Source organism: Vombatus ursinus, unplaced genomic scaffold, assembly GCF_900497805.2.
Source record: "Vombatus ursinus unplaced genomic scaffold, bare-nosed wombat genome assembly UNPS02007284.1, whole genome shotgun sequence".
NCBI classification, from domain to species: domain Eukaryota; kingdom Metazoa; phylum Chordata; class Mammalia; order Diprotodontia; family Vombatidae; genus Vombatus; species Vombatus ursinus.
The window spans coordinates 10,259,745-10,273,692 of NW_020947062.1; the positions used below are offsets into that span (position 1 = coordinate 10,259,745).

Genomic DNA, 13,948 nt, shown 5'->3' on the forward strand with positions numbered 1-13,948 from the left:
AGGGCTTCTCCGAATCCAGCCCATCCCAGTACACCACAACTCCGCCTACCACAGCCCCTTCCTCGGTACTTCCAAATACCCAGATATTACCCCGATCTTGCCACAACGCTCACCTGGCAGCTGCCAACATCAGACAGTCCCTCACACCATGTCATGCCCTTTCTAGAGCAGGAGTTCTTAACCTCCAAAGAATATACGGATAGATTTCAGGGGGTCTATGTACTTGAATGGGAAAAAAATACATTTTTATTTTCACTAACCTCTAATTGAAATTTTAAATTTCCTTTAATTGTGAATTTCTCTTAAAAACATTATTTTGAGAAGAATCCTTAGGTTTTACCAGATTGCCAAGGGGGAAGAACAATATCACAAAAAAGGTTAAGAATCCTAACTCTCAATCAGCTGCTAAATAAACCCTTTGCATGTAAGTTATATCTTTGATAGTATCTTAGCAATTGACAAAGAACAATCTCTAAGCCCCTAGTCTGAAGAACAGAACTATATGATTTATTCATTTGGCTTTATATTGCACTCCTGTAGTGATGTCTTGAGGGCATGAGATAATTTAGTTTCCTCTCTCTTGTGAAATTAATATTTAAAGAAAATCTTATAATTTGAAAAATCCCTTTTATCTCTGAATAGGAAATCACTTTATTAATCCCTCATTCCTATGTAGTTGGTAGGTATTCTATACCCTTCACTGTACAGATTGGTACACAGAGATGTAGAGTGACTTCCTCAAGGTTAGCCAGTTTATTATCTATGATTACTATTTAATTTGTCAGATAACTACTTAAAGATCAGAGTTCTTTAAAAGTAGAAGGACTAACTCATAAGATACAGAGCTCCCCATCCCCTAGAGGTGTATAAAAGACTGGATAACTGTAGCAGGAACACTGTCTAGAAAAATTCTTGCTTAAAGTAGAGATTGTGGTAGATTACCCTCTGAGATCCATTCCAATTTAAAGATTTTTTGAGTATACAGTCTTTAAAAAAAATATATGAACCACATTTAAATATCTTATATACATTATGTTCACAGTTGTTTTATATATGTGTGTGTGTGTGTGTGTATATTTATATATATATATATATATATATATATACACATCTTTGCCTTTACCTTTTAAAGATTGTAAGAGACAGTAAATGAGAATGACATTTCTTTATATAAACTTTGAGGACTAACAGTTTAATTTTTTAAAAAGTTGGTCCTACTGCACAAAGTGCCTTGCAGACTACAAAAAGTTTTGTTTACCACAACCCTATGAAAATATAAATATTATCATCCTCATTTTAAAGGTGAGAAAACTTAGGCTGACACAAATAGGTAAGTGTCAGAAAAGGGACTTAAACAAAGATAATCTGACTCCAAGGCCGTTTGTTTTCCACTATATCATCGTGCCCTTGGTTTTATCCACAGACAGTGATCCCATTCCATCCTGCCCCCTCTGACAGTTTGTTTCCTCTTGTCATCTCCACTCTCTCATTTATTTTCAATCTACCTCACAGGTAAAACTTCATTTTTAAAAAAATTTGATCAGTTATTGGGATGTAGATTCTAATGCCGGCAGAGCACAAGCTTTGGTAGACCTTGCCAAGCTGGAAAGACTTGAAGAATGGGTCTATCAAAGGACTATGTATCTGCTGCCTAGCTAAGTGTAGACTGACAGATCTTGTGGTTGGCTCCTGGATGATGACTTTTTCAGCCACACCCACTCATGAAGAACATATAATTAAACAGAGGGGGTTGAAACTTTTTTGGTGGAGGGAGGATCGACACTGGCAGAGTCCCAAATCCTTGATGTATTAAAGTAAATATTGACCCCTGTTCAGTAGGTATTTGTTGTTTCCTAAACAGATATGCTTTATTAGCTCGAAATAGACCCTCAGAAGCTTGCTCACTTTACCTGAGTGATAACTTCTTCTTAACTTCCTATTTCTATTGAGGGCAATGCTCTTCTCTCCATTACCTAGATTCGTAATTTTGGAATCATCCTTAACTCTCCTCTCCCTTACTCCCCACGTCTAGGTAAACTGTGATGGCTCACTGATCATAACCTCCATGGAATCTCTCCTATCTATTATGTTCTCTCTGATTGCACATCTCCCACCCTCGTTCAGACCTTCATCTCTTCTCTCTAGGACTATTGCAATAGCTTCTTCATTGGTCTTTCTGTTTCCAGTCTTTCCCTTCTCCAAGCCATCCTTCATATAGGGGCCAAATTGATATTCTTAACTGTCTACACATGGCTAAACAGTTCTGATTCTGTTACTCACTTGCTCAGGAAACTTCAGAGACCTCCAAAGGCCTCATGATGGAAAATGCTGTCCACATCCAAAGAAAGAACTATGGAGTTTGAATGCAGATCGAAGCCATACTATTTGCTATTTTTTTTTCTTCTGTTGAGTTTTGTTTCCTCTTTCTGGTGGTTCCTCCTATTGGTACTAATTCTTACTTACAACATCACTAATGTGAAAATATGTTTAATAGGAATGTATATGTATAGCCTATATCAGATTGTGTGCTGTCTTGGGGAGGGTGGTGGGGAGGAAGGCAGAGAAAAATTTTAAACTCAAAAGCATATGGAAGTGATTGTTGATAAATCAAAATAAATTAATTTTAAAAAAGAAAGAAACTTCAGAGACTAACTAGTTATAAACTAGGGGTTTTTAACCTTTTTTGTGTCATGGACTCCTTTGGTAGACTGGTGAAGCCTATGGATACCTTTATCAAAATAATGGTTTTAATACAATATAACATATAGGATATATACATATAATATAATATACAATAAAATATATAGGATAATCAAGGAAACAAATTATATTGAAATAGAGTTATCAAAACATTAAAAATAAAAACAAGTCCAACATACAATTTCCTCTGTCATTTCAAGTCCTTACAGTTTGGCTCTGATCTACATTTCCACACTTATTTCACATTATTCTCCTTCATGCATTCTCTATTCTAGCGAGTCTCCTACTTGCTGTTCCCTATATGTAACTTTTTATTTCCCACCTCCATGCTTTTGCACTGATTGTCCTCTATTCCTATAATGCATTCCCTCTTATCCTCTGCCTCTTAGAATCCCTAGATTTCCACAAGACTCAGGGTACCCTCTTCTGAATGAATTAGTTGGTTAATCCATAAACATTTATTAAGTACCTGTTGTATGCCAAGTACTGCAGTTAGTACTGGAAATACAAAGAAAGGCAGAAACACGGTCCCTACACTCTAGGAGTTCATATTCTAATGGGGGAGAACAATGTCTAAACAACTATGTACGTAAGATGTGTACAGTGTAATTGAGGGGTAATCTCAGAGGGGAGGCACTTGCAGGACTGTGAAGAGGAGGGGGAGACTGGGAAGGCCTTTTCTAGAAGATGGGATTTGAGCTAAGTTTTGAAGGAAACCAAAAGATGGAAACTAGGAGAGAAAGCATTCCTGGCATGGGGTTGGGAGATGAAGTGTTGCATCTGAGGAACAACAAGAAAGCCTGTCATGGAATTATAGAGTGTTTGGAGGGGAGTAAAATGTAAGAAGACTACAAAGTTGTAAAGGGCTTTAAAAGCCAAATTGGACATTATATTTGAACCCAAGTGTAATAGAGAATCACTGGAGCTTTTGTTGAATGGGGTGGAGGAGTGGTGAGTGACATGGTCAGAGCTGTGTTTTAGGAAGATCACTCTGGCAGCCGATTGGAGGATGGACTGGGGGGTGGGGGAGCCGTGGGACTTGAGGCAAGGAGACCAAGCAGAAGGTGTTTGTAATATTAAAGTGATGAGAGCATGAGATGGCAGCTGTGTGAGCGGAGAGAAGAAAACATCGAAAGTTGTTATGAGTGGACAGAAGGGGACATAAGTGAGATGTTGTCAAGGTAGAAATGACAAGACTTGGCAACAGATTGGATATGTGAGTTGAGTGTGAATCAGGAGTCAAGGATGCCAGAGTTTCAAGATTGTGTGACTGCGAGAGTGGCGGTATCCTCCGTAGTAATAGGGAAGTTGAGAGTGGGAAAGGTCTAGGAGGAAATATAATGAATTCTGTTTTGGATACATTGAGTCTGAGATGTCAGTCTGGGGAGACAGGGTAGAGCTGGATAAATAGACCTGATAATCATCTCTCTATAGCGATCGAATCCATAGGAGCTGATGAGATCCTCAGGAGACATAGGGTAGAAAGAGACAAGAAAAGGGCCCAGGATAGAACCTTGAAGGGGGGCACCTACAGTTAGTGGACTTGGAGGAAGATCCAACGAAAGTGACCGAGGAGTTGTCAGACAGGTTGGGGGAGAACCAGGAAAGAAAGGTGTTCAAAAAGCCTAGAGAGGAGAAAAATATCCAGAAGATGACAGGCAGTGTCAAAGGCTGCAGGGAGGTCAAGAAGATTGATGACTGAGGAAAGTCCATAAAAATCAGGGAAGTATTTTCTTTAAGGGAAAAACTATCAAAAGAAACAGTTCTGTTCTAGTGTTTAATTTAAAATTACTGTCACATACCTTTAGAGCTGGAAGGGCTCTAAATTATCTAGTCCACCCTTTCCCACTTAGAAATGAAGAAACTGAGGACCAGACAGGGAGAAGACAGTCACAGTCGGGAGCAAAGTAAGGACACCTCCTGACTTCACTGCATTCATCTGCCATAGGTGTGATAAGTTTTGAATTTTGTGGAATCCTAAAATGGTATAATTCAGAGGTATAAGAAAGTTGGGATATGGCAACACTGAGAGGCATTGGGATTGGCTACTGTCTGCAGCCGTGGACAAGCTTCCTTCACAAGAATATGTCAGGTCTAGAGTTAGAAGAGCCCTTTGAGATCATCCCACCCTGAGCCTATGTTGTGCAGTGGAGAAACCTGAGTGGTTAAAGGACTTCTCCAGTGTCACATGGGCAAGAAGTAGCCCAACCGGCATTGTAGCCAGGTCTTCTGACTGAAAATCCAGGTCTCTTTCCTCTACCCAAAAGGCAGCAGCTGACTTCACTAGCATTTCCAGAAGGGCACATGGGGTGGCTGCCCTCATGCACATGGTTTGGTGGATATAATGATTAGCTATTATTTGGGAGTAACAATAGAGAAAGGGATAGAAATAGCTTTGTGAAGAGCTAGTTTTTGGACAGATTCAGAGGAGTAACTTGCAGAGCAGAGATGGTCAGACATCAGTGTCCACAGTTCTGGTCTTGGGTTATCATTGTGGTATGTAAAGGAATGTCCACAGAAGTCTATGTTGTCCCTGAGACTATGAGTGACAGTGAAACTGATCAATATCAGGACCAGGTAATCATTGCCTAGCTTTATTGTACCAGCTGAAGTTTCTCCCACTTCCTGACTCCAACATTCATAACTTGGACAGGATAACAGAAAGTCATTAGGAATCATCTGACCAACTCCTATCATTTTTCAGTTGAATAAACTGGTATCTGTTCCTTTTCAGAGAGGGAGGCAAAGGAGTTTTAAGTCCCTGACATGAGAACATTTTCATCTACATGTGGTTTTGTGTTAGGGCTATTTGAGTTAATAACTAATATTTATAATTTGAATAAATTACCTCTAATATGTTAAATTCTAAGTTCATGAAGTAAACTACTCCTTAACGAAAGCCAAAATAACAAAAAGAAAACTCTACTGAAGCTACTCCTGATACAAATTTTATTATTATTATTTCTAACAATAATGATAAAAAGAAATAGCTTATATTTGTATATTGCTGAATAGTTATGAGTTGTTTTGTGCATGGTCTCTCAGAAGAGTTAGCAGCCCTGAGACAACAAGGGCCGTGCTGTGTTGTACATATTTTTATTAAAGTTTAGTCTGAAGTTGAAAATGTACCAGCTTCCTCTATCTAGTGAGCAAGTCATTTACCCTTCTTACACCTGTTTCTACATCTGTAAAATGAGGAGGCTGGACCGGATGTTCTCTAAGGGCCCTCCAGCTCTGACATTCCATGGTTGTGTGTGATCTCTCTTTGTGTGGGACAAAGCATCATGTGGTGGAGAGAACATTGGAACTGGGATCAGAAGACTGGAGTTCAAAAGGCACCTCTGGCCCTTTGTAGATGTGTAACTTTAGACAAGTCCTCTCAACTTTTTGTGCTTCAATTTCTCATCTTTAAAAATGAAGATCATAATGATAACCTGGTTTTAGAAAGTAGTTTACATACATCATTTCATTTGATTCTCACAACCTTTTGAGGTCATCAGGTGATAATCACGAATTTCCATCTTGGAAGGTTCTTAAGGGTCATATTTTCCAACCCCTTCACTTTATAAATATGGAAACCAAGACTCAGAAAGGTTGTGTGTCTTGCCCAAGGCAGTGCAAAAGAGTGTTGGACTTGGAATAACAAGATTTGAGTTTGAATCATAGCTCTGCCACTGACAACCAGCTGACCTGAGTCCCCTTCTAGCCCTAACTGTGATCCTTTGATTTAATATAGGTAGTAAGTAGATTAGCTGGGATCTGATTACAAATCCAGCATGCTTTCCACTGCATCACACTGCCACTGGAGATGTTATCGCCTTTTTACAGAAAAAAAGACAAAAACTGAGACCCAGATAGTAAATTACCAGTGATTACCCAGCTAACCAATGTCAGAGGTATAATTTGAACCCAAGACTTCCTGACTTTTAAAAGTCCAGCACTATGCCAAACTGTCTCACAGGACTATTTGATGAAAGCATTTTATAAGTCTTAAAATTCTGTTGAAAAATGAATTATTATCTCTATTCCTTTCTCTTACCATACTAAAATGTTATGCTGCCATCTATAACTTGATATTATCTTTTGGGCTGCAGTGGGTTATGGTAGCCTAGTCCTGCTACTGTTCTTTACCCTAAGCTCTAATAGTCACTGTGTAATTCTTGTTCATGCTTCCAGCCTGTGGGAATCAACTTAGTTAGTGTCCATTCCAGTCCTAATGACCAGATGTTGTGGGCAATTGACAACAAGTGGAATGTCTATGTCCGAGTTGGAATCACTGAGGAGATGCCTGTGGGAACTGATTGGGAACATGTGCCAGGTACCATAAAAATAAAATGTTTTTTCACCCTGATTCAGTTCCTTCCTTCCTCCCTTGCCCTCTCTGCCTCACTCACTGTGGCCCCACCACCCTCCCCCCTTGTGACCTTGTGACACGAGTCATCATCTATGTTTCTGGTGCCTCAGGTGCTGGGCGGCCTGCACCAATACCTGACACCCACCCAGCGTTTCCCCAGAGACACACACACAGTACACAGTGAAAGTCCCATGTGAGCTCTGGACACCTCAAAGCTTCTGAAAAAAAAGATGCCTCACCTAACTCCCTGCCCTCCGTCCATCCAAGCTGTGTAATGGCAGCAAATGCCCCAACCTATAGCATAGGTCTGGGAGTCTGCTCAGTCTTCTGCCTGCTGGCAGCTCCTGAGCAAGATCAAGGTGGAGAGAAGTCTCCGGGTCATTGTTGAAAGCCACCTTGTCCTGCCTCCAGGATTTTAGCTGCCCTGGCTGTGTTAACAGCTAGATTTTCTGGGATCACCTGCCAGGTTATTTTTAGCACATTGTTAACATTTGTAATGTAAGCCCCTGTGTTCTGAATATATTGCTGCTATCCTTCCTCCTCTCCACCTCTCCCCTTCCCCATTGTTACTTATAGTCTGCCTCTGAGTCAAGTGACAGATGTCTGAAGAAATAGCTGTTTGATTATCATAGTACGTCTTACCTAATCAAAACCCAGTTTGTTTTATTTTAGGAATCGTGTAGTTATATCTGTTTATTTTTGTCCCGCTTGAAAAATAGTTATTCCTGGTCTTATGTGAATCCTGAAAAAGATAATTGCTTTCCAACTGCCTAGAAAATGTGGCATTCTTGATAGTGAAAATTTCTGAATAGTTGAGGATATAGAAGCATCAAAGCCTTGATTACTATTGTTGTTGTTTTAATTAGTTCAGACAGCAATCATAAACAACAGAAGTATCATAGGATCCAGAGCTAGAAAGAACCCTGGAGATCATCTAGTTCATCTCTTTCATTTTACAGATGAGGAAACTGAGGCATAGAAAGGTAAAGCAAATTACCCAGTTTCATGTAAGATAATAGCTGAGCCAGGATTTCAACTTGGATCTTTTAAAAAAAAAAATGTGTAATGGCAAAGAAGTGGGTAATACTTTAATTTAACCACCCAGGTTCATAGATTTAGAGCTGGAAAAGGCCATCTAGTCCAGCATCCTTATTTTATAGATGATAAAACTGAGAGAGGTTAATTGACTTGCACACAGTCACACAGGTTGGAATTGGCAGGAAGCCAGGTCCTTTGACTTCAGTCCAGCACATTTTCTGTGGTATAACAGTGCCTCTCAGTTATCATAAGCATCTATCATTTGCTGGGTTGAGTGAGGTTTGGAGGGCTATTTATTCCCACATTACTATACTTTCTATATTATTGTATTTGCTTTCTATAATTTTTCTATCTTCTCCCTCAACATTCACTAAATTTCTCCCAGCAGTCAGTGCACTTGCCTCTAGCAGCCCTTCCCTCAGCTCTTAGTTCTAAGCTGCTGTGGTCTGGGAAACCAAATAAGCAAGCTGGTCAGAACTCTATGTCAAAGAAACATCAGTAGATTCTGATTGAGAACTGAAGGAGCTAGCCCACGAGTCATACATGTGAGCTTTAGTTCAGGGATTTTATTAGCTATTTTAGTTGCAGAGAAGTCTTTTTTCTCCCTTACTTCAGGACTGTTGGCTGAGTTTCAGATAGGTTTTAGATGCTCTAAATGGGCAAGACTCTTGAATTTTTAAGTTGTTGCTTTCCTCTGGTTGTAAATGAAAAGAGAGAGGCTTTTTATGCTCCTTGAGGACAAGGATCATGGTTTTTCCTTCTAATGTATTCCCCATAGCTCCTAGCCTACTGCTGTGCCCATAGTAGGTCCTTAATAAGTGTTTGATAAATCTCCTAATCTTTGTCCTTACTACTTTAATCAAAAGGATGTTACTCTGAGTCAGGAGACTTGGGTTCTAGGCCTACATTTGCCGCTAACTAGCAGTGTGACTTTGACCAAATGAATTCTCTTCTTTACGCCTTAGTTTCTTTATCTGTCAACTGAGAAGGTTGGAATAGATGAGCACTAATATCTCTCTAGTTCTGATATTTTGTCTTCTATGATACTAAAGTCCCTTCCAACTTTGACGTGTTATGGTTCTGTGATTCATTAAAAGACATGAGAACAGGGAAGCAGTCTACAAAACCAAAGACATCTTCCTGAATTTTGTGTCAAAGGGAAAACTAATTCTTATGGAAGAGAGGTCCCAGATAACATATTAAAGCAACAAGTTATTGTATGTCATGGAATGCATCTGCTTTAGGATTACAGGCCTCTCATCTGGCTGTGAGTACAAGGACAGTTTGGGCACACTGTTCGAATGGTGATGTGGCCCGACGATATGGCATCACTGACAAGAACCCTGCAGGAGATTACTGGAAGAAAATCCCTGGGAATATGTCATGTTTGACAGGCAAGTCACTGTGTGTCTGTGTAACTTTGGAAAACCTCATTAAAAAACAAAACAAAACCACACACATTGGTAGGCCTTTTTTCCCTGGGTTATCAAAGCACAAATGAATGGGTACTAAAGACAGAACTGTAGAAAAAACAGGAGAGACTCCCATTTATCTTCACCTTACCAAAGTCATCACACCAAAACAGCATCATTTGTATACCCAAGGTTGTGGCCCTCTTCTTGCCTCCTATCCCCCACCTTCCTTCCTTCCTTCCTTGAGTTGAATTTATAAAATCATCACCCTGTCAGGAGCCAATCATCAAAATCTGGATGGTCCTTTGTAGTATACATAATTAGGTCTGTAGATTGTTAGAGCTAGAAAAACTTTGGGTTCGAATTCTAACTGTATTTGTCACTATGTGTTTGGCCCTTCTGTACCTCACTTTCTTCCTGTTAAAAGTGAGAGGTTGAACTAAATGTTCTCTACAATCCCTTCTGTCTCTTAAGTTCTAACATCCTCTCCAAGCCTCTGTGTGTGTCTGCACAATGAATACCTACCCTGCTGGCTTCGTGGGATTGTTGTGAAGATCCATTTATACAGTTCTTTAAGATATACAAAGCACTTTCCTTACAACAACCTTATAAGTTAGGGAGTAGAGGTATCATTGCTTCTGTTTTGTGGAGAGTAAACTGAGACTCAAGACAGAAGTGATTTGCCCAGGATCGTACAATTAATAAGTGTCAGCCAGGCTTCAAACTCTAGTCTCTACTAACTCTAAATTCTAGTACCTTTTCCACTACATATTTGATCTTTGTGAATCAAATAAGGTAATGAGTGTCAAGCTTTTAATACTCAGTGTTTTATAAGTATGATTTGTTAATGTTACTATTAGGCTCTAAATTAAAACTCACTGTTTTCTTTTCAGTGACCCCTTTAGATGAACTATGGGCCATTGGTCCACTAGGGTATCTTCTTCAGCGTCTTACAAAGACCTTCAGCCACTCCCACATCGTGCAGAAAACAGGCAGCACTTCAGTCTTACTTCATCCTGATGACTTTGAAGATGAATGGGAAGTTATCTGAAGAGACTTTCATGAAGGATTTCTCGGGAATTCCTATAATTGGCACAACTGGTTTCAGTCAGCTCCCTTTTGACATGTGACCTATTAACATCTGACCGTCCATCCGAAGTGAATCTACATGTTTCAGTATTTCTTTGGAAGCCAACAACTGTGGCAAACTGAAATTAAACTCCTAATTGTACCAGCTCATTCTGAACCATTAACTCAGTTAATCTCATTAGTTGTGACGACAGCTACTTTTCAACCTCATTCACACTAACATCTATAAATATATAGTGTCTTTGTGAGAGGGGCTTCTGTTGTGTTCAACACATTGTCAGCAAATCTCATTGTTGGATAAAGTGAAATTATCTTAAGTTCTTGTCATCGAAAATTCAGGTTAGGCTGCAACATAATGTCTGTGTACATTAGATGAAATTTCAACTCTTCAGCACCAACAAGAGTTAGTAAATGGAGATAATAAAGTAGAGTTTGTTGTTTTTTTTTTTCCTTCCCAAAATGATGGATTAGGACCAGCATGATCAGTTTCCTATTATAAACATGTAATGGCCCTAGGGCCAAATGGAGGATCAGGTTAATGCTCTTCGACCATCACAGCTTGTTCAGATAATGGCTTCAATTACGCTCCTAAGAGTTGATTCTCCTCGTCTCAGGCAGACACTCAGAGTTGTTGCAAAATTGATAATCTCAACTCCAGAAACTCCAGAGGGGGCGGTAGGTGGAGATTAAGTGCAGCAGGCTAGGATGGGTGAATGGACTCACACAAAGGCCTAGGATGGTGTTCTCCCTGACTGCACTCAGGGCAAAGTAGTGGTCTTCTCATTCCCATAATATAAGGCAATTGAAATAATAATAAGGCACATAGATGAAAATGAGATACACAAGTATATGTAGATGCTTGAGATGTGTCCCACAAGCTGAGTTAGTAATGAGATGGGGAGATGTTATCACTACTGGGAGTATAGCTATGTTAGCTAAATTTAGCAGTGTCTTTAAAGTTATATTTAACACATGTTGCCTGTGGGCTCGATGAAAACAAGCAACATCCTCAGTCAATTAATCATTGCCATTCTTTTGGTTTTGCTATAAGCCTCTCTGAGATACCTCATTCTTTAAAAAATCAGTACTAAAGATATGGAATAGAACTCTTATGTTCAAAAATGGTAGTGGACTTTCCCCCTTCTACTTTAGGTGTATCTTGAATCTGTGCTCCCTTATCAGCCTTTGAAGGAGCCAGTTTTAAGAATGGCAAGCGGGAGCTCAGCATCGTGCTGTCAGCCCCAAGAGAAGGGTCTTGTTATCCTCACCACTAGGCCCCTGCCTGGGCAGCAGGCTGTTCCCCATTCAGATCCACACATCAGCACAGTGAATCTACAGAAATGTTAACAGTCCTTCAGCATGAATTCTTGGGAACTGCTCCCTAGCATCTGTGTACCCCAGCCAAACTTTATGATAGCCTTGTGTCCCATGTAGAGCCAGAGTCTCTGCTCTTCCCTCTCCCTCCACCTTTGAAAATATCAGTAAACACTAATCCCAACCAAGTGAGAGGCTTTTTGCAGGTTATGGTTTGGGGCCAGGTCTTCAGCCCATCCCTCAACATCTATTTTATGTAAGTGTGTCAGGATGTATAGGATTGGTGGAGATACAACCCTGAGGCATACCACAGAACGACCCGGTTAGAGAGAAAGGAGTTTTATGTTAACAGCTGAGGAAGAATCTAAACCAGAGGTGTCAAACATGTGGTCCAATACTCCCTAATGCTTCCAGAACCAGATTTAAATGTAATTGGGAAATGTTTAACAAAATAAATAAAAATACAATAAAACAAAGATAATGTTAGTTTGTGGTTTTCTAAGTCAGTATGCAACCCACAGGGATCCATTTCTATTTGAGTTTGACACTACTGGTCTAAAAGATTCTTTAATGTGGACACTTTTATATAATACTTTGTATTATAGCCCCAGCCCAGGTGCAAGTTCTGTACTATATTATACACTGTGCCTTGCTTGGTTCATAATGGATATGGAAGCCCTTAAGTCATGGAACTTCTAGTGCAATCCAAATTGAGTCTGGTTAATAATTATAAAAGTCCTCTAGCTTCATTGCTCTAAATAGAATTTTTATTTGGGTTTTAACTTTTGCTTGTGCTTTGAGAGTGCAATAAACTAGACTTTTTCAAAACTGTATGTGTCAGATGTTTCAGTTACATGGTAGAAACCCTCACAGTGTACTGCGTCAATCTTGGATGGATTGGTTTTCCTTAGCATCCTTGGGAATAGACTTTTAGACTTTTCCTCCCTATGGAAGAAATACACTGACTATGAAGAGAGTTTTTAAGACAGAGGAGCTTAGAAAAGTAGAGATAACACTGGACCAGGAGGAAACAGAATGTGGGTCCTGATCCTACCTATGTTATCTCATGATGTGACCTCAGGGAAAACCCTTATGGTTTTTAACCCTTGGACCTCAGTTTCTTTATCTGAAAATGAGATTGGTGTGTTAGTGTAAATTCCTTACAATTCCATTTGTTCTGTGATTGTACAATTCCAGAGCTCCTTTTACTCCTAACATTCTTTGTTCTATGATTCTAACTCCCCTCTGGTGTTCTAATATATATTAAACAGTTTCTTAAGGGGAAAATAAAGTTCATTGGTTTGCTGAAGGGACGGCACAAGCTTGGTGTTAATGTGGCAATGGTAGTGTCAGAGTGAAACGTTTAATCTGGTGTTTTAACATGCAGAGAATTCACACAGAAGGCAAAACACTCCAAACACTGTAGATAGGGCTGACTCTGAAAGCATGCTAGGCAGACTCCCTGGAGGTCAAGCCAGTGCAGTGTGGTAATAATAATAAGAATAGCTGACATTTATATGTCAGAGGCAACATGGTATTGTGGAAAGAGGGCACAGGACTTGGAGTCAGAAGCCACAGGTTTATGTTTTGGCTTCCACATTTCCTAGCTTTGTGACTGTAAACAAGTCTCTCAACCTCCCTAACCTTCCATTTCCTTTTCTATAAAATGGGAATGATAATGCTTTCACTACCTCCCTTACAGGGCTATTATCAGGAAAGCACTTGGTCCATCTTAAGTATTATACAAATATTAGTTGTTATGTAGTGTGTTTCATAATGACAACATACTTTTCACATAGATTCATTTAATCCTCACAACAAACTTTGAGTGTAGGAGTTATTATCCCCATTGTACAGATGAGGAAACTAACTCAAAAAGGAGAGATCATTTGCCAGTAAGTGAAGAGTCGGGCCTATAAACCAGAAGACAAATGTGAAGTTGCCCTCTGATATTACCCAGCCTTGCTTTCCACTATCTTTTTAATGTTTCTGACCCTAATGAGTTATGGCAAGTTATTTATACCTGATGTCTCAGTTTCTT

At 39.6% G+C, this 13,948-nt stretch overlaps 1 protein-coding gene across 3 annotated transcripts in view; it reads left to right on the forward strand.

The window, feature by feature from the left end:
* The window catches only part of TECPR2 (tectonin beta-propeller repeat containing 2), a 145,532-nt gene extending 132,797 nt beyond the window's left edge, over positions 1–12,735 (forward strand). For all 3 annotated transcript variants that reach the window (XM_027849260.1, XM_027849262.1, XM_027849263.1), the window contains exons 18-20: positions 6,877–7,018; positions 9,337–9,486; positions 10,398–12,735. In XM_027849260.1, coding sequence (XP_027705061.1) covers positions 6,877–7,018; positions 9,337–9,486; positions 10,398–10,555 — 450 coding nt within the window. In that variant the 3' untranslated portion in view covers positions 10,556–12,735. The remainder of the gene's footprint in view (positions 1–6,876; positions 7,019–9,336; positions 9,487–10,397) is intronic.
* Positions 12,736–13,948: the final 1,213 nt, after the last annotated feature.